At 41.0% G+C, this 19,847-nt stretch overlaps 1 protein-coding gene across 36 annotated transcripts in view; it reads right to left on the bottom strand.

Annotated features, from left to right (window-relative positions):
* Nucleotides 1–19,847, bottom strand: part of NRXN3 (neurexin 3) — a 1,031,515-nt gene that overhangs the window by 653,718 nt on the left and 357,950 nt on the right. For 26 of the 36 annotated variants that reach the window (XR_010988607.1, XR_010988609.1, XR_010988608.1 and 23 more), the window contains 2 exons: nt 16,069–16,272; nt 8,192–8,218 (listed from right to left, as the gene is read on the bottom strand). Coding sequence is in view for 33 of the 36 variants with exons in the window: in XM_068148688.1 (XP_068004789.1) it covers nt 8,192–8,218; nt 16,069–16,272 (231 nt within the window). In the remaining 3 variants the exon portion in view is untranslated. The remainder of the gene's footprint in view (nt 1–8,191; nt 8,219–16,068; nt 16,273–19,847) is intronic. The other 10 variants (XM_068148701.1, XM_068148700.1, XM_068148698.1 and 7 more) reach the window with 1 other exon arrangement.

The following is a 19,847-nucleotide window of genomic DNA, read 5'->3' as shown; positions in this document are numbered from 1 at the left end:
CAAGATTCTCTAGGAGAAGAAGTCCTGTCCTCTGCAATTCATTCTGTCCCTGCACAAACAGTAAATATTTATAAGATGTTTCTTTCAGAGGCAGACTGCAAACCTGCAGCTCACCTTTCCCTAGCTCATTTGAGAGAGGTGGCTAACAGGAGGATGAAGACTCTCCTTTTACAAGGAATCACTTGGAAGAGAGAAGGGGTGGTGGGTACAAGTTGCTCCTGGGGAGATTCTGATTGGACTCCAGAAGAAAATCTGTCACAATGAAAATAGTCAGACATTGGAATAATCTCCCAATGGAAGTAGTGGATTCTCCTACATTGGACAATTTTAAGACTCAGCTTGACAGGGCGCTGGGCCGTCTCATTTAAACTATGCTATTACCCACAAACGTTGGACCATATGATCCCTGGGGTCCTCCCCAACCTGTCATTCTGTGATGCTGTAATGAGTTTGGTTGAGAGGGAGTTAATGTTCTTCACAGCAGTCTGCATGGTGTTATGTTTTGGATTTGTGAGCAAAACAGTGTTGATATCACAAAGGCTAGGGGAGAGTAAGTGAGCAGCTGTGTATTGCTTAGCCACCTACAGAGGTTAAACCAAAACAAGAGGAAACATGCAAGTGATGACAGCTGATCTGAAAGAACACAAATCAATTTATACAAAGAAAGTGGCCAAAATAACAAACTGAGAAGCATGGAGTTTTTCTATCAAGGACTTTACACCCCAGGCATCCTGGCTGAGATCCTGCAAACACCGTACGAGGGGAAGAAGCAAAACATCCTGTTTTCCCTAAATGGACATGAGAAAAGAAGCTTGTATCACAACTGGTGGATGGTAGAAGAACATTGCTGACCAGTAACTAGCTAGTTCAATGTATTATTAAAACAAACCCCAGAATTATATGACTTCAGAAGTTACCCTACCCACAAAATTCTTCCTAGGTTGCTCCAAGGTTCACCCACTGTGTATTTCTCCTCTGGCAAAAAAAAAATCAGAAAACATTCCAATCTTTTCATACTCCTTCATCTTGCATAATCCCATAGAAGAAGTCAGAAGCTACAGACAAGCAAAAAGACAATCTCTCAAGAAGTGGTAAGGTAAGTCAAAAAAAGCTTCTAGGGTAGAAACAATAGCCAGTAAACTGGCACAGCTCTTTTCCAAGAGCGGGCCACTGACTCCAGACAGATGATTGCTGAGCTTATCCCAGTTAGTTTTCTTTTCCATTAGATCCCACCACAGCACTTCAGTTAAAAATAGCAAAAAATCTATTCTGCCAAGGTCTGCTTTCAACCACACCATCTCTTCAAAATGATGACCTTAGAAGACCTGCTGAAGTCTCTCAATGAGCACTAGAATTGAAGAGCCAGGTTAGAGACTTTCAAAGCATATGACAGCATTAGCTGGAAGATGAAGGCTAAGTGCTTCTACCTAAGGGCTGGGGTTAGCTGATGTCTAGTAAACACAGGCTTGCATTTGTAGTCCAGATTTATGGCCCCTAGAATATTGTGGGATGCAGAGACCTTGAGATATCACAAACTGCAGTTTAGGATTGCAGAAATTAATTCATTAAGCCACATCAAAGCCTTAATCTTCATGGCATTCTTTGGATGAGGAGGTACTGTGAAAAACTTCTGTTCATTACACCCAGTGTTCTGCACCCAATAATGCAAATCACTAGAGCCTTTTTATCAGTCACTCCTTATCCAGTATCTGCTGAGCCTCAAGACTCACTGGTTTGGCCTTAAATTTACTGATAAGGCAGTACCAAATATGACAAGCAGGGCTTGTACTCACTGATTTTCTTTTTTACTATGCAAAGTCTCTAATTTAGAGATGCTCTCTCTGAGTTGTTCTGAGACAAAATGAATCATATATAAAACACTTGACTCCTCCTAGATCCCAAAGCATGATTTTCCAGTTTTGTGCCAAATCTCTTTTAATAAAAGAACAAAGTAGATATTCTGACAACTAATTACAGAATGTTCTACAGAAGAGACACCGTCTAGACAGCAGCAAAATAGGAAAGCTTCATGTTGCCTCTCACCAAGACAGATTATGTCCATGTAGAACACAGCCCCAAAGGGCCTCATCCTCTCCATTGCAGCTGGTAAATGTAGAGACTTTGTCAAAAGAAGACCTTGTTAACAGAAGCTCAGAAACACATTTTGACTTTGTGGGGATACCAAGCAATCTTTGAGTTGAGATCATAAGTCAAGATTTTTTTTTTCCATTGGGTACTTGGAGTGGATCTCAAGCAAGCAAGTCTGAGACAAAACACCTCTTTGTAGAAGCTGCCACAGGAAAAGGAATTTATTGGGTTATGTGCTAAAGCTCATCTGTATACCCACAAAGGAACTTGGGGAGATCACTGCAGGAGGGGGAGCCCAAATAATATCTTCTTAGATTGTATCCAGTTTCATCACTGAGGCAAACAGGCCCTCAGATGCCCATCTGCACAATCCCAGAGGAGCACAGGGGCACAGCAGCAAGTGGAAACACAAATCAAGACCTCCTGAGGAATGAACAGAACCACAGAATTGTCAGGGTTGGAAGGGACCTCAAGGATCATCTAGTTCCAAACCCCCTACCATGGGGAGGAAGACTTTCCACTAAATCAGGTTGCCCAGAGCCACATCCAGCCTGGCCTTAAAAACATCCAGGGATGGGGCTTCCACCACTTCCCTAGGCAACCTGTTCCAGTGTCTCATTACCCTTATGGTGAAGAACTTCCCAACATCTAATTTAAATCTAGCTTGGATCTGTTACCCTTAGCCCTATCATTACCTGACACCCTAAAATGTCCCTCACCAGATTTCTTGTAGGCCCCCTTCAGATACTGGAAGGCCGCAATAAGGTCTCCTCGGAGATTTCTCTTCTCCAGACTGAAAAACCCCAACCCTCTCAGCCTGTCCTCACAGGAGGGGAGCTCCAGCCCTCTGATCACCCTCATAGACCTCCTTGGACACACTCCAGCATTTGTCCAAACCTCTTCCAGGACTGTCCCAGCATATTCATTAGCGCCATTGTCGAAATGTGAAACTCATCATCATCTTTATAATTCATCTGGAACAGATCTTGAGATCACCTTCTGGACTAAGGGGGTTGCTGCCTATGACAGGACATATGTGATACATGGGAAAAGCAGTCTGGGATCAGGCAGGCTCATTAGGCTCTTTAGGGGAGAAATCAAAGGCAGGAGAAGGAAGGAGTTTATGTGATTTGGGGAAGAACATGTACAGGAAAATAGATAGATAAGGGGATAAAAAGGGTTGATTGTGTAAGTAGTTGTTGGTCAGTGTGCTTGCCTGGCTTTGCCCTGCATCTGATCACTGCAGTCTGTCCTACATTATCACATTACTTTCTAAGTCTTTCCTGGATGAGAGCTCTCTATGCTTTGTGCATGAGGGTGTGAATGCAGCAACTACAGTCAGACCATGGGTCAGAGGGCCATGTGTTGGTGCTGCCAAAGACTGAAATGAGCACAGTAAACATGTGATCACTAGCAAAGTGCCTGCCAGGAACACATCTTCAGCCTTGCAACTGGTTGAATCTGGAAACAGGTACTGGTAGTAGCCTTACCTCTCTTGGACTGTTGATTTCACCATGGCCTGTTTTCTTCTACCAGAATTCTTAGTTCACCATCTGACAATACACCTGGGAGGACTGCTGCTTCACCACCTGACAGAAGGAAAAGTCTTCTAAAGACAGTCTTGCTTACTTCCTCTTTTCTGCACTGCAGTGCAGCAACAGCACAAGACCAGGCCAGTGCCCTGAGTCTATCTATGACTGGTCAAAGGTAAGGCCACTCTCAGAGAGGCTCTACAGATGCTACAGGCAACAGCTTAGCTTTCATCACTACACTATGACATTTTTCAGACTGAATAAGCATTCATTTCTTCCTGATTTATGTTTAAATAGAGTTAGGAGATACCAGAATCACAAATATGATGTGTATCCTTAATCACACTTCTCCACTTTCCAAATAAAGTCTGCATGTTAGAGGACTATTAAGCTTTTATTAAAATGACAGCAACATCACTAGGAAGCAAATAAGTACACTCAGTTTTACAGCATTTTGATTAGAGTTAGCATGGCTTCCTATTCACTTATGATGAGTTGGAAAAGAAGAAAACTTATAAACATCTGCCAGAAAGTTGCACACAGAGGTCTGTATTTTATATTGTTACACTTAGTTACTTCAGTAAGTAACACTTACTAAAACAAAATGTTAATGTTGCATTGAATTAATGCACTGAAGATGTAAAAATGGGAATTGAGAAGGCAGAAGCAAGCTCATGTTCTTTCTGTCTTCAAAGTCCAGTCCAAAAGTAACTGGATTTGAAACAACATGCTAACTGTGGGGCTTCAGAGAGATACAGGATCCACTAGTGGACTGTGGACTGTGATTTTTCATCCTCTTCCACGCGTACTTTTAGCAACAGGTAAGAGAATCAGGATTTGCTAAGGCTTCACAAGTGACAAGAAAATATGTAACAGCTTGCCTAGCATGTTTTAGTGAGAAGGCCTCATTATGAAAGAACAAGCAATGATACAGAAATCCTCACTGTCCCAAAGACAGATACTTTGGAAGATCAAACCTCCTATAAGTGATGTCAAACTATATAACTGTGACTACACCATGTAAATGGTTTGCAAGGAGAGAGAACTAGGCCAAGAAAAATAATGCCAGCAGTGTCCTAAACTGAACACCAAACGAAGACATCTTCAAAAGCTACTCAATTTGTAGCACACACGGCCCTGTCCTCCACACTTAATATTGGGTGGAATGCTGGAAACTACCCCCATCTGGACTGGTATGAAGTGGGGCCACTGAAAAGGGAATAAGGAAACTAAGGGCCTTTGAAAAAAGTGAAGAAAAACCAGAGCACCAGATATTACGGCACAAACTCTGAAACTGACGTAACGACTTGAGTTTGCTTTATAGTGAACTATGCCTTTCAAGAAACAGCTTACACAAAACTGCAGAGCTACTCTTCTTTAGGAAATCTTACTGAAATCTTCAAAATACATATATGTAAAAATACAATGATATTTAGACTATACCTATTTTCTAAGGAAACCCAGCCAACAAAACCGTGCTATTCATTTTGTCTGCATTATGCTGACACATCGTTCAATGCATCCTGATCCTACTTTTGGTTGCACTGATTTTATACTCCGAGAATGGAGTTATTGTGCAGTTACCTCTGTGCAAGTAACAGCACTGTTGGGTCTTTCTAAATTCAATCTCTGTCACAAAAGATCAGTTTAGGTATCTTCAAAATGGAAAGAAGAAGATTAGATGCATGTTAAAATAAATGCAGAGAGAGTAAAAGAATGTCCCTGCTCTAGGGAATGTCTGCACTTCAGAGCTGTGAGATAAGACACTGATGAGAAACAGAAATGATAGAAAGCAGTATTTTGCATCAGATATATGGCAATCCAGATAGGCCAACAACAAAACAAAACCCCCTTCAACCTTTTCAATCAAAATTAAGAGCAAGTATATTGAAAATTAAATGCTTACCTAGGACAATATAGCAGACTCCTCTCAAATAGTATGAGCTTCAGTGCTTGCTGTAGTAGGTTCTTTAATTGCACTCCAAAAGTACAGCTCTGTGTACCTTTAAAACATGCATCAGGTCCCTTCTATTCAGTTAGCGATGGTGACTGCTTGACCTGAAAGTCTTCAACTGATTGGGAATCCCATTTGTCAAGTTACTTTAGGCTACTTTTGCTCATTTAAACAGACACTGGTAGACTCATTTGTATGTGGTAACTCCCCCTGAACAAGTAAATGTCAGTGTGCCTGCAAGAACGGTTACAGTGATATTTGGTCTGCCTCTGTCTAACCATAATTTATTCATGTAAGAGTATGCAGTTCCCAGCAGGTTCCCCTGACTTGGGTCCTGCAACAGGCAGCAACAAACCCAGGTGTTGAAGGGACTAGAAGCAGGGTTGTTTGTTTTCAGCAAAGTATCATAAAAAATAAATTAGCAAGATCCAAAGTGCTTTTAAACAAATAAATAAATAAATAGAGACCTGCAGAGGAAGACTTCATTTAAAAATGCAACAGGCTCAACTATTAAAAATGCATGGAAGCAAAATGATTCAAGATGTTTTGATGCCTGTGGGGAAATTAACAAAAGCATTGGATTCAGACAGTCTTCCTACTGCTCTGGTTATACAATTCTCTTTTCCTTCTTTTGCTTTTTTGAATGTTTTGATTTGCATGAAAACCAGACTCCTTGCTACTAAAGTTGATTTCCCCTCTGAAGACAGTCTTCCGTAGGTAAGCCTTTACAGCCAGCTGTCATCAAAAGCTGAAGAACATGACAACAACAACAGATTGTTGTCCACTACCAGAAGAACTGATATGGATGCTCAGATGACACACATCAACTATGGTGCACGTGCTCAGATACATTTATATGTGGCTAAACTGCAAGAGCATTTGAACTCTTAGGAAGTAAAAGATCCTATTTTAATGCAAATGTCCTCAGTGCTGTTGGGTAAAAACTGCCAGTCTCTATCAGAGACTCATGACATTTTTTCATTTTACCCACTCTGTCTTGAAACACAATGCTAAAACTTGGAAGAGCAAAAGAAATTCAAACAAGAGCTGTCAAAGTTTGAGTCATACAGGACTAAATCCCACATAGCCCTGCAATAGGATTGAACAAGGCTGCAGTTAACGTTGTGAACTCTTCCTGACCAAGCTCTTAGTGTGTATCAGAGCTCACAGCTGGATTAACCACACATCAGCCAAAGTGGCAGCTTGTCCCTGGCTACAGGCTCCCAGGGGCCACTTCCCATGACCAAGAAACTAATTGTTTCCACTTCCCTGCAAAGTAGGATCTCAATTAGCTAGCAGTGGGACCACCAGGAGGGACAGCTGACCTATTATCTTCTTATGTGTGCATTTATGGGTTTTTTATTTGCAACCACAGAGAACCATATATTATACATGGGGGGGAATGCAAACAAATGTCTAACACTACAAACCTGCTCTTAGTCCAAAACTGTGGCAAAGCTGTTAAGATCCTGCCTCACAGTAAGATTCTCTTAGTGCTACTACAATTGGTTTTGCTACTTGAAAGCTCTGTGTTTACTTCTGGGGCTGCAACATCCTTCTTTCCATCTTCCTGCTACCTTGGATAGGTCTGACTGATGAGCAAGAAAAAAAATCCTCTAGAAAGCACACGGAACATCCTCATCTTTTAATCACTTTTATCATTTCCAAAGTGATGTTTAGCCTTCCATAAATATTTCCACATAAAAAAAATCTAACACAAAGGATCTGCCAGTTCAGGAATATGGTTTCAAGTACTATAAGCCTGAAGGCACTCTTGAGAGCTGAGCAGCTCCATTCTTTGGCAAGTCCTTTTTACTTTGAGGCCCACACCAACTTCCATCAGCTTTTGAAGTAGAACAGAAAAGATTTTGCTTGCTCAGTTTAGAAGTGGGGATGATCTTTCACTACCATGTTTCACAGAGATCTCAGAAGTCTTCTTACCTACTTTTATACAGACTTAAATGGATCTTCAATAGCCCAGAGAGTCAGCTGGGATTCATAGATACCAAAGAGTGGTAAATGCTATATCAAAGATTATCAAGTAACAGACAATATACTCAAAACCTGAGGTCAAATTTTCCCTTGTTTTATACCCAAATATAAAAGATTTTGATTAAATACCAGCTTACGTTGTCACCACTCCTAAATAAAGTGAGTTGGAGGTGGTTGTCTTTTGTTTTGCTTTGGTTTTTAAATAAGCATGCTCTTCTTTTTTGGTTTTTTTTTTTTGCTGTAGTGGAGGAGTGCATACAATACCTGTTGTTATTGTTATGTAGTTTTCAGAAAGACAACAGGTTACCAGTGAAATGTGACATCAGCTCATCAAGTTCCTCAGGCGTTCTTCTGCAAAGCTATGAAATAATAGTTCATCTCCTCCTTGGAGAAACCTAGCACAAAATGTTCATATACAACCAATGTAAGACTTTTCCCTCCTCCCCCCCCTCAGCTTCATATCCCATCCAACCCTTCAATTTCAGAAGACTTTTTTTTGTAGTTAAAGAAAAGGAAAAAAAACAAAACAAAACAAAATAAAAACAGCTTATAAAACAGCAAAGAAAATAAAGTTATTTTAATATATATAGAAAGAGAACAAAATGAAACTTGAGGGAAAACTTACTGGCGTTACAGTTTATCCTGATACAGTCTAGATGGGGAAAAATAAATGAAAGATGAAATTGCATCCTTCAAGGTAACAGCTGCAGACATCCAAAAACAATCAGTCCACCCTTCCGGGGACAGACACACGCAAAGAGATGTGGCCATTTTATACTTATAAACAGTCTGTACAAGTTGAAGAGTGGGTGTATATGTACAGTATATTCTGCATAAATTTATGTTACATAAATATATATATATATATATACACACATATATATATACACATATGTATAGAGAGATATACCAATATACATATATAACCACAAGCTGACACAGAAAGCTATTTTCTTTTTATGAGAAATCTATGCATCTAAGAGGATCTTCTACTCCAGACCAGGAACTGATGTGAATTACAATAAGAAAATTGATATTTAAGGCACCCCCAAAACAAAAAAATTCTCCCTCAAAATGCAAGTCATACTCCGGAGTCATTCTACTTTTTAAAGACCTTTAGTCATCTCTCTAAGAAGCTTGAAGCTCAAAGTCAACCTTTACACTTGGTTTCTTTTGAATCAATTCGTCTTGTTATTGCATAAATACACCATCTGTCCAACACAGAGTACCTGTAAAATCAGACCGTGAGGTTTGCTGGTACAATATTTAACCCTTTCCAGCTCTCCCAAAGACAGACCCTCTTCTCATTCCCCCAATGCCAGCCCAGAATGCTTCTCAGTATGTGCACAGACACATTTGACACTGTCCATTCAGGTGAGGAAAGGGTTAATATACTGCCCAGTTGTGTCCTATCATAAAATGGCCACTTGCAAACAGCTAACCGCACGAACGCCCAGCCCAGATTTCAGCTAGTTCTGGAGGTTGGGAACTTTTTTTAATTTTCTTTTTTTTTTTTTTGCTTGGTGGGGTAAGGGGTGGGGATTTCTCTCTAAGGTCCCCAGACCTGCCAGCTTCTCAGAGCCCAGTTTCATCTTGCTGTCTGAACGCTAAAACTGAATGTGTTGCTCACAACGTTCAGGAAGAAAATGAAATGGGCAGTGAAGTAGCAGATCTGGGAACCTTTGTGGGCCCTGTTTTGTTCAGAGGTTACAGAGGGACGAGGAGGGGTACATGAAAAGAAAAATAGAGTTATGTTTGTGCAATCTAATGCAGGGTAATTGAGGAGTCCTCCCAAAGAAAACAAGCTGAAGTAAGAAAGCCTGAGCTACAGGGTTTCTGAGCATTACTTCTCCCATTTAATGGACTAATGCTCAGTATATCTCAGGATATGACCCCATAACAGGATGTTACATTTGTACATGTCTACTTACAGCCTTGTGAACATCCATTACTGTAGTGTCTGATATGGGCAAGAGCTATTGTAGCGTGCTATTACATATCTTGGGCCATACTGACCTTCTCTCAGGAAATCAAGGTCAGAAATAATAGCACCGTGTTACTGGACACCCTGCCTGGACCACTAAAGCTTTGACCAGCAGGGACAGTCATCTATTTATTACAGAGATATGGCCCAGCAAGAGGGACTACACAGAATGGCAGAGAAATACAATACAGTTTACTGCTTAATTGGACCAATTTTATGTTTACTCAGACAGATGTAAGAAAATTGTTATATAATCTGAAAAATAAATGCAGCTCTCAAAAAATAAAAGAGGGGAGAGAGTAAGTGCCTATAAAATAAGTATCTGTAATGAGAAGGGGCATACCAATCAGGAGTAGCATATCCAGAGAGAGTCTGTTTGGAAGCAGAACTTCTCTTGAGAAAATCTGGGTTTGGTTTTGTGCGATTAGGTTTGTCATGTGTCGTCAACCGCAACAGAAAAGTGGGAGCAAACAGCCCTGGAGCAATTGGTACAATCACCATACAGTGGTGGCTATATCCCTTACAGGAATTGGGTCAGGTAAGGGATTCTCTGAAGTACATGCTGGGGAACTTCCCTCTGTGACCTGATAGTGAGAGCAAGAGTGAGAGACTCCCAAGTCCCACTGCAAGTGACATCGAGAGTTGTTACAGCTGGAACAACAGGGGAATTTCTTATGGGCTAAAAAGTACATGTGCTGGAAAAGGAAACATGGCTGGTCCTCAATAGCATTCATCAAAGACTAAAACTGTTGCTGTGGTATTGATGTCTGCTTTTTTGCATTTTGATTTTTTTTGCATTAATACTAAAATAACTATGTGTCCCAGGGCTTACCCTAAGGCTGAGTCACTGACTGCTCCAGATGAAGGGATCAATGTTTCAAATTGAAAACCATTGTAGCCCTTATCCTGCATGCTACATTTCTATTTCAAAGGACAATCAGAGATCAGGCCACTGAGAGGATGCCCTGACAACTACCATAGATCTATCAGATCTCCAGAGACTGTGAGCATGAAGGCTCCTCAACGCCATGCAATGGACTGCAGGCAGAAATGTCCAAGAGCCCTGCAGAAGAACTAGTCCAGAACCAAACTTAGTCCAGTTGGGTCAGTGGGGATCCCACATGCAGCTGAATGAGTACATCTGCCTGACTGCTACACCTGTATCGCCATGCTCTCCATGATCTCCAGAGATCAGGCACAGGGTTGGTTGTTCATTTCCTTAATTCTGAGCCTTGCCCAAAGCAACCCAAGAAAATTTCCAAGCAGTAATACATGAAGCTGTTTTCCCTCTCTTACAACAGTCTTTAGGAAGGAAGAAATACCTACGTTCCTCTAAACTGGTAAAGCACTTCCAAAGTGGAATATGCTTTCCCTGGCAGTAAGGGGCAGGTTTAGCCCGATCATTGTGCTCTAAACAGCAGTAGCTAGGGAATTCAGGAATAATTAAAAGAACTGCTTGGGATTCCTCCTGCACAGTACCAGGGCAGTAAGATTTCTGCTAATTATCATCTGGGGCTCTCAACTCCATTATCAGTGTGTACAGATGAGATATGCTTTATTTAGGCGTGGCTGTATTCCTAACTTAAAAGATATTTTCTCTTGCTTTAAGTTTTGAAGATCAGCATGCTTAAACAGCTGTAAATCCAGTCATTGTCCCATTCAGCAAATGGATGAAGAATCTGGAGGACAGCAGTGAAGTGAAAACAAAGTCTGTAACTGCCTGGGAAGCAGAATGAGCTGGGAAGACCCTCTAGAGTTAGTTATTTTATTATTCTTAATGTAAACCAGAAGCTGCTTCCTTATTGCTTGGATGGAAGGTTTTCCAGACCCCATCACCTGGAAAAAGGGACAAAGATACTCTCCTTGCAAAAGGTTAAATAGCTGCACTGCAAATAGCTAGCACTGGGATCTATTGTTTGAATAGAGATATCTTTAATAGCAGACAAAAGCCTCTGTGAATTAGGCCTTTGTTTCTTACCATTTGTATCTTTGTGCCTAAAACCAGTGAGATTTATTTGACATTACTAAGACTTCAGGCTGTTTTTCCCTCTAAGGGGGAAAGAAAGTTACCTGTGCTGTGTGAGGACGTGTTTGCTCCTTTTGATGAGCATTCATGTGTGGTTACAGAAGAGCAGTTTAAGGCAAGGCTAGAGCCCTAGTGATAATCATGTCCTGACTGTTTCTAAACTCGTGGCTATTTCCTATGAAGAAACCAGATGAGGTCCTGTGTGGCTCCTTACCTCTCTCCTACTTGGATGCAGTCAGACTGTGCACTCATCTGTAGCTGTCAACTGACAAATATTTTTGCATATCTATGATAAAAAAAAAAAAAAAAACAAACAACAACCCAAGAGCCTTTGTGTGCACAAATTAGAGAGAAGAAATTTATTAAGGAGAAACAGTGTGCTACCTACAACCTATGCTTGCAGGTCAGAGTATATGACTTGCACAAAGGAAATCTGGCATAAAAATTCCCATACATTTGAAAAAGAAAAACAGAGAATGCGTCAGCTATGCTTGTGTGTAAGAATGACAAATGAAACTTTTCATTTTGGAGAGGCAAAGATCTCTTTGACAACCTTCAAGAGATATCTTAGAAAAAGATAGGCAAGAGGGATGATTACACTTCCTTACAAGAGAACTGACTCAGATATACAGGAAGCAGAAAGTATTCTAGCCACCAATGACCTGAAGATAAGCCAGGCCAGGAAGAAAAAACAAAAACAGAAATATTCTTCAATGAAAGTCAGTGACACCATAACTCTCCCACTCATCAATGGGAGGAAGAATGTGAAGCTGGATCGATTGGACCAGTCATTCTTTCCCTTTCTGCACATCTCAGCATGAGAAACTAATCCAGCGTGTGTTCCAAGCCATCATTTTCTTATTTTCTCTCTCTGTCTCCTTCTGCTTTAATCCTGTTTCCTCAGAGGCCTTCTCTACAGAAGTGAGATCTGTATCACATTTGGAATTCTAATCTTCACACAACAAACACTCAAACTACTGTGAGATGTGCTGTCAACATGCAGATTGCAGTACCTCAGGCACCCACACGGGAAGGGTCTGAAACAACTTCCTCACCCCTCTTTCTTAGAGAATTAGTCATCACTGCTCTTTCTTTCCCTCCCACCACAGCAAGCACCCAGCCACCCATGCCCACCCATGCCTGCTGCATGATCTGTTTGTACCCTGTTTGGTTTGGACACTAAGTGCTGAGGAGGTGGGTGGGATATGCCAGCCCCTGCAGGCTGCTCTGTACGCTCTGTTCTCAGGGCTGTTTGCTGTGCGGGCCGCAGGCTTCAGGCCTTTGAAGGGTTGAATACCATCTTTTGATTTACTATGGCTGATGGGGTATGGGAAAGCTTTACAACTGAAATACACAGAAGAGTTTTTTAAAAATAGGGGAAAAGGAAGAAAAAAATTAAAAAAGAAACAGAAAAAAATAAGAAAAACCAAGATAGGAAAGACCTTAATAACCACACAAATGATAATAAGTAATCAAATGGAATAGATCAAAGAAGAGAAGAAAGAGACAGCTCTTAGTAATACTATTAAATGACTTATAAGAAAGGCACAATTAAATAACTCACCACTCAAAACAGTCTTTTTTTGCACACAGCAGTCCTGGATTAGACACTTGAGGACATGCTGACACATAGCTAGTCAGCACCAACCATGCTCAGGTCTTTAGAGGTGGTGCTGATGACTGTTTCTTACTGATAAGAGGATTTTGGCAGGGTCAGATAATGAAGATTTGGTTCTCATTTGTGACATTTTGGCCATGAACAGTCTCCTTAAAGAGTTAGACATGACTTACAGTAAACAACTGAAAATGAATGGGTCTGGTAAGGTTATGCCTCCTAAAATTCTGTTTCTTCAACAGCAAGGTTGCCTTTTTTGATAGAAGGGAAGTCCTGTTTCAAGCAATATACCTGACAATTTTATTAATCTGAAGAGGAGAGAGATGAAGCTCAATCCAAGTTCCAGAGGTCTAAAGTACCCTTCTTCTGAGTCAAATATAGGAGAGTGATGATAGTTTTCCACTTGTGGTCACTTTTGGGGGAGATTCAACCTCACAAAACTTCCCAGCTGAAAAGCTGGCAAATCTGGCATATACATTACTTCAGTCCCTGGAACTACACTCAAAATAGCCTTCAGTTAGTACAGGGTTTGATTTCCAGATTTTGCCCCTGTATTAAGCCATCAATGGCACATCTCTTTCTAGACACATCTAGACCATGTCAATTCTTGAGCCATGTCTTTTAGATGCCAGACAGCAAGTGCAGAGCAGTCCACCAGGCTAGCTGCTGACATAACAGACCCCAGAAAGTGTTAAAAGTGGCCAAGTACCAGTCAGGCACACAATGTTGACAGGCCCTGAGGGAAAATACTGTCTGCCAGCAAGATATAAGGAAAACTGGAAAGCAAAGAGTCAGCTGTAAAACTTTGTAAGTATATTCAGGGTAATCTATATCCTCCTCATATTTACCTAGGGTCTAAGTCTAGGAGTTCCTGAATACCCCAAAGGAATGATTCCCCTGTTCTCATGGATTTTAAAGGAAGATGAAGACTCAAACAAGTGGTACCTTTCTCAGAAGAACAAGTGATATTTTTTTATTAACTCTGGCAGTCTTCATGCTGTAGTACCTTTTATATGGGAGTATCAAAGGCAGCACATTAAATTATTGTCACATCCCTGGCAAGCTGCAAAGTGTTCTCTCTTCAACAAAGAGAGAAATTAAGGCATGCAAGGTAAAAGAATTGTTTCTGGGTTATAAGGGGGTAACATAGAGCTAAGCAGATATTCAACTGCTCCATCACTTCTCTGACAGAAGCATGACGCTGCCAGTTTCCCAGCAATTACATTTATTCTCTGAGAAGAAAATGGCTAGCAATAATTGCCAAGACAGGAAACTGTGTGTGTGTGTGTGTGTGTATCTCATTTTTCCAGATTATTAGCACTAACTGTATTAGATCAGAAGAAACATACACATACACACACACTGGAGTTTTGTGAAAGATTTTTTTTTGCACATGTAAGAATACTCAACAGCGATTATTCTGAGCTGTTCTCCAGAGAAATCTCACAAATCTATGAAATTTTCCTTCACTTTAAGTTAATAAAGGGAGAGATGGCTATCATCAGAGTGCTGCTCCTCTTTATCTGAAAAGTTATTGCCATAGCTGAAGTTCATCTACTGCCCCTCTCTTCTAGGCAAGTCTATGCTCCTATGCTAGCAAGACACTCAATAATGCTTTAACTCTTCTTCAGCCAAGCTAGATCAAAGCATATATGTATTCCAAACAGAAACTCTGCAACAGTCTAGATGGGGACTCTTTGCTTTAAAGAGATACAGACTTGTTTAAACACAGCTAGTTCCAGAGGACAGCTGCTGAACAGCATATTGCCCAGCTGTCAATGAAGAACCCTAAAATCACCACACAAGCTCATACGGTGCAGCAAGACATTGCTCCAGTGGGGCTTAGAACTTTAAAAGTGGACACAAAGCTTTCACAAACTATGCACACATCTTCATATGCAGTATCCTACATATTAGAAGAGGTTTAACATTTTGCACTATCATAATAGTTCTGCTTCTTTGACTCAGAATCTCTTCTTACCTAATACTCTGGGATTCACATAAAGCAAAATAACTGAGAAGTTGAAGAAAGCTTCATCTTGTGTATTTACATTGTTTAAAAAGGCTATTTGTTATTCAGTACAACACTTAAAGACTGGCAAGAAAATGGATTGAGGCTAACTGAATAGCACATTCACATCAATTTATTATTTTGTTTTCAGTGTTGTTATTGTTGGACCTTTTTTGAATTGTTTTGTTTTACTGTTTTCTGGGAAAGTGTAACTCTAAGGAGACAAAACACAACCCTCTGGGATTTGGGCTGCACTTTCACTGTTGCTGCCTTCATTTTAATGAAGACACAATCAGAAAAGAACCCATAGGGTTTTTTTGCTAGATGTAAAAAGTCCTGAAGGTTGAAACATATAGCAATTAGAAAGCAGGGAAAAAAAAAACAACAACCAAACCATCAAATGGGTAAAATAGGCCATTTTGTACCAAAGACTGCCAAATTCTGTAAAGGGTATAAGATTCACAGGACTTCTGTTTGCCACCACAGCCACTTTTCTTTCCTCTCACATTGGGCTTTGACTGTTTTGAGTGACGCTGGATGAATGAGGAATGTAGCTGATCAAAAGATGGACCAAGCAGCATGTCTCACACAGAGCTCACCAGTCCCAAGAAAGGAAACTTAGGAACTTAAATACTTAAAAAACCAACACTGTCCATAACAAAGAACTGACAGCAAATCTTCATGCAGCAATGCAGAAGAGAATTTCTCCCCGCAAGAGAATAATATTCTGAAAGTCTCAGCAGTTATTTTAGAAATCAATCCAATCAAACCAACAAAAATGAAACAAAATGACTAAAAAAAAAACCACCACTAATCACAAGCCCAAACTAATAGTGAAGGGACAGTGGAAGGTTTTTATACGATACCTAAATTGACCATAAGTTTGACACGGCCTCCATCCAGCTCCAGGCGCAGAGTGTCAGCAGAATCTCGTGAAGTGGTTGCCATCAACAGCCCATAAGCACGCTGGGACATGAAACGGAAGGACACATCTTCTGCTTCTGTATGCATGACCATAGGCATGATGATCTTCATGTACATGCTGCCATCGTAGCTCAAGATAGAGGCCTCTGAAAGGAATCAGCAAACAATTGCAAAAAATGAAAGTAAGTTCCACTGTTGTGCAATCTTAATCCGTGGAGAACCCTGACCGCTACCACACAGCACTGTGAAATCATACCGCTCACCACAGAAAGGTATTTCACTAAGGAAAAAGCACAGCAGCTGTTGAACTGCATTCAGCAACCCTATGTGACAAATAAGAGGAGCAAACACAACGATACGGTATGCACCATAACTGGATGCAGTAGTACCCATGGAGACACAATCCCCAAGGGACAAGTGTGTTAGCACAGGACCCTTTTGTGATAATGAGCTGGCAGAGCCTCTGTTTTTCACACCTTCCAGAAAATGCAATCTCCTCCATTAGCCCAGCCTTCCCCAGCACTTGCTGTAATGACTACTTTAAATAAGTCTCCAGCACTTCTACTAGAGCATTTAGTCTTGCCTTTGAAGGCTGAGAGTTCCTATTTTGGGTACTGTTAAGAGCTATTGCTTATTTACAAAAGAATTTTATTCCATTGCTAGCACTTCAAAGAAAAACTGTATGAAGCAAGTTTCCTAACAGGTCTTTTCTGCATCAGATTTGTCCTGGTTTGTGATTTTTAAATTCTCCTACTCCTTTCTAACAACCAGCCTCAGTAGAGCTCTGCTGACACAAGCAATGGCGCTGCAACATAAATGACGAAAGGAACAAAACAAACTCCACTGCAAGTTTAAGTGTCATTCAAATGCTGTAAATGTCAGAAGGTGGAGGCACAATGAAAGCCATGAGGAGGAAAGGAAGCAAGGAAAGAAATTTGATTTTTCTAACATCTCAGAGGATGTCAAAGAAAGTGGGAAGTTCAGCTGAGAAAAGGAGTTACAGAACCTAATGTTCTCTGTTTGTGCAGGGTCTTGCCTGCAGAAACTGATATTCTTCTCTAAGGAGGTAAAATGAAATACTTGTGACAACCTGCAGCATGGCAATCATTGTTTCAGGTTAGAGATATGCTCCAAAGCATTTTTACTTGCAGAATTTACAATTCTACATAAATATATTAATGTATGAATCAGAGCATCCCTTCTCCAAACAGCCAACCCCTATCAAAGGCAAAGCTGTAGAAATTGCTCCATATAGGACATCTACCACAAACCTACATATAAAAATCCCAAAGGTTAAAAGAAAAAAGAAAGACCAGTTCAGCTTGCTAGGCATGTGGAGGGATTCCTCTGTGAATGACTCTTATCAGTGCCCCACCCAGTTTAGCTGCAGTTTTCTCAAATGCTTGTGTTTCTCACCAGGCACCACACATACGCCCCAGAAAGCTACCTAACAGCCAACTGCAGCAATACTTTATCTGGAACCGAGATGGTCTCCTTCCTATTATCTCGTCTTTTCCAGCCCGGACACTCATGCCTGTAGGAGTGGCACTTCTAGAGGGAAACCAGTCTGGCAGAGCCAATCCTTACATCCACTCACTGCCCAAATGTTAGATACTAAAGTAAAGTAGAGAGAATGGAAACTGAGGAATGCCATATTTCCATGATGAAAGAACCCATGGCTCCCTCCACAATAGCCAGTTTCAGAATTGCAGTGTGTAATAAAAATGCAAATGAGGTGATGATAAGGATATAAGTATCAAGCTGATAAAGTGACAGAGAACATGTGCATATGGTTGCTAAATGATTGGTGGACATCACTGTGGTTAATAATAATAATAATAAACAACCAGGTTGGAAGAGACCTTCAAGATCATTGTGTCCAACCCATCAACCAATCCAACCCACCTAAACAACTAAACCATGGCACCAAGCATCCCATCAAGTCTCCTCCTGAACACCTCCAATGATGGTGACTCCACCACCTCCCTGGGCAGCCCATTCCAATGGCCAATCACTCTCTCTGTATAGAACTTCTTCCTAACATCCAACCTAAACCTCCCCTGGTGCAGCCTGAGACTGTGTCCTCTTGTTCTGGTACTGGCTGCCTGGGAGAAGGGACCAGCATCCACCAGTAACCCACTGGACTAATAGCAGGTATGAAGAACCTCACTGGTCATGAAACATACAAATCCATGCAGAAGAAAACTTTTCTGAAAGCACCATTAAAATAAGATGTTGTGGACAGTATTCCTATTCACTAGATTTCTTAGCTTCACTTCCCACAAACTATTATGGTCTGTACATCCAAAGCTCTCTATATACAACACCTGTATATAAACTTCTGGGTACCAGCTGTCAGTGCTGCTCTGGGGACTCCCATTTTCACTTGGCCAAGAAACAGAAAAGTAAAGAAAGCTTCTTTTTCAAGGGAGGGTAACGGTGTCTTCTTTTCAAAGTTCAATTCTCTTCCCTCTCACGTTTCCATCTCATATTTGCCACCCACAGCTGCAAGCTGGAACTAAATGTACTGTATATTATACATACACTCAAAGGCAATGCGTATGTACATACAAACCCTCCTTGCTCTCATTCCTCTCTCTCTCTCTGTGGACTGTATTAGAAAATGCAGTCAAGCATGAAATGGCTCTTTTGACGCCTTCAGCTCAGATGTGCCTTGCATGAAACAGTTGCTTGCCCAAGCACCTGAATAGCTACGAGAAGGGAGTTGGACGATATCAGGACTGAGTAGGAGTAGGCGACACAAGTGTCCTAGCTCTGCTTCTTCCATGCATTAGGTGCTTTGCAAACACAAGTTTTTCTGCAGACAATAGAAGACAATAAACTAAGTGTGACAATAATGACAGATTCATAGAATTGCTGTTTGTAAAAGACCTTTAAGATCATCAAGTCCAACTGTTAATATAACACTACCAAGTCCACCACTAAACAAGGTCCCTAAGTGCCCCATCTACACATCCAGAGCTGTGTAAATACACCCAGAGATGATGGCTCAGCCACTGGGCAGTCCATTCCAGTGCTTGACAACTCTTTCAGTGCAAACATTTTTCCCAGTATCAACTCTTAACCTCCCCTGATACAACTTCAGACCATTTCATAGTATCATAGTATCAGTCAGGGTTGGAAGGGACCACAAGGATCATCTAGTTCCAACCCCCCTGCCATGGGCAGGGACACCCCACACTAGATCAGGCTGGACAGAGCCTCATCCAGCCTGGGCTTAAACACCTCCAGAGACGGGGCCCCAACCACCTCCCTGGACAACCCATTCCAGGGCTTCACCACTCTCATGGGGAAGAACCTCCTCCTTACATCTAGCCTGAATCTCCCCGCCTCCAGCTTCATTCCATTCCCCCTAGTCCTATTACTACCTGATATCCTGAGAAGTCCTCTTGTCCTATTGTTTTTTACTTGGGAAGTCTCTTCCTTAAAAACAGAATTCATGTCTTTCATATCCTATTGCCATAAAATTACTGTCTTTAGATGAGAAATCCCAATCAGTATTATTACATGTACATAAAAAGGACCTGAAGAACACTCAGAATTGCTGAAGATGGAACAAAAATGTTTCAACTTGCAGTCTTTCAACTGACATCCCACAGTAGTCTAAACCAGAGTAGTCCCTTCCCTGTCCAGTCTGATACAAACAGGGAGCAATGAATCCTTGTTAGAATTTAGCAGATAAAATTAAATAGCCCAAAAC

Source organism: Melanerpes formicivorus, unplaced genomic scaffold, assembly GCF_026170545.1.
Source record: "Melanerpes formicivorus ecotype bairdi unplaced genomic scaffold, bMelFor1.0.p_v2 SCAF_17, whole genome shotgun sequence".
Classification (NCBI taxonomy): Eukaryota; Metazoa; Chordata; class Aves; order Piciformes; family Picidae; genus Melanerpes; species Melanerpes formicivorus.
The sequence above is the reverse complement of the archived record's forward strand: the minus strand, read 5'-3'. Positions and strand labels throughout refer to the sequence as shown.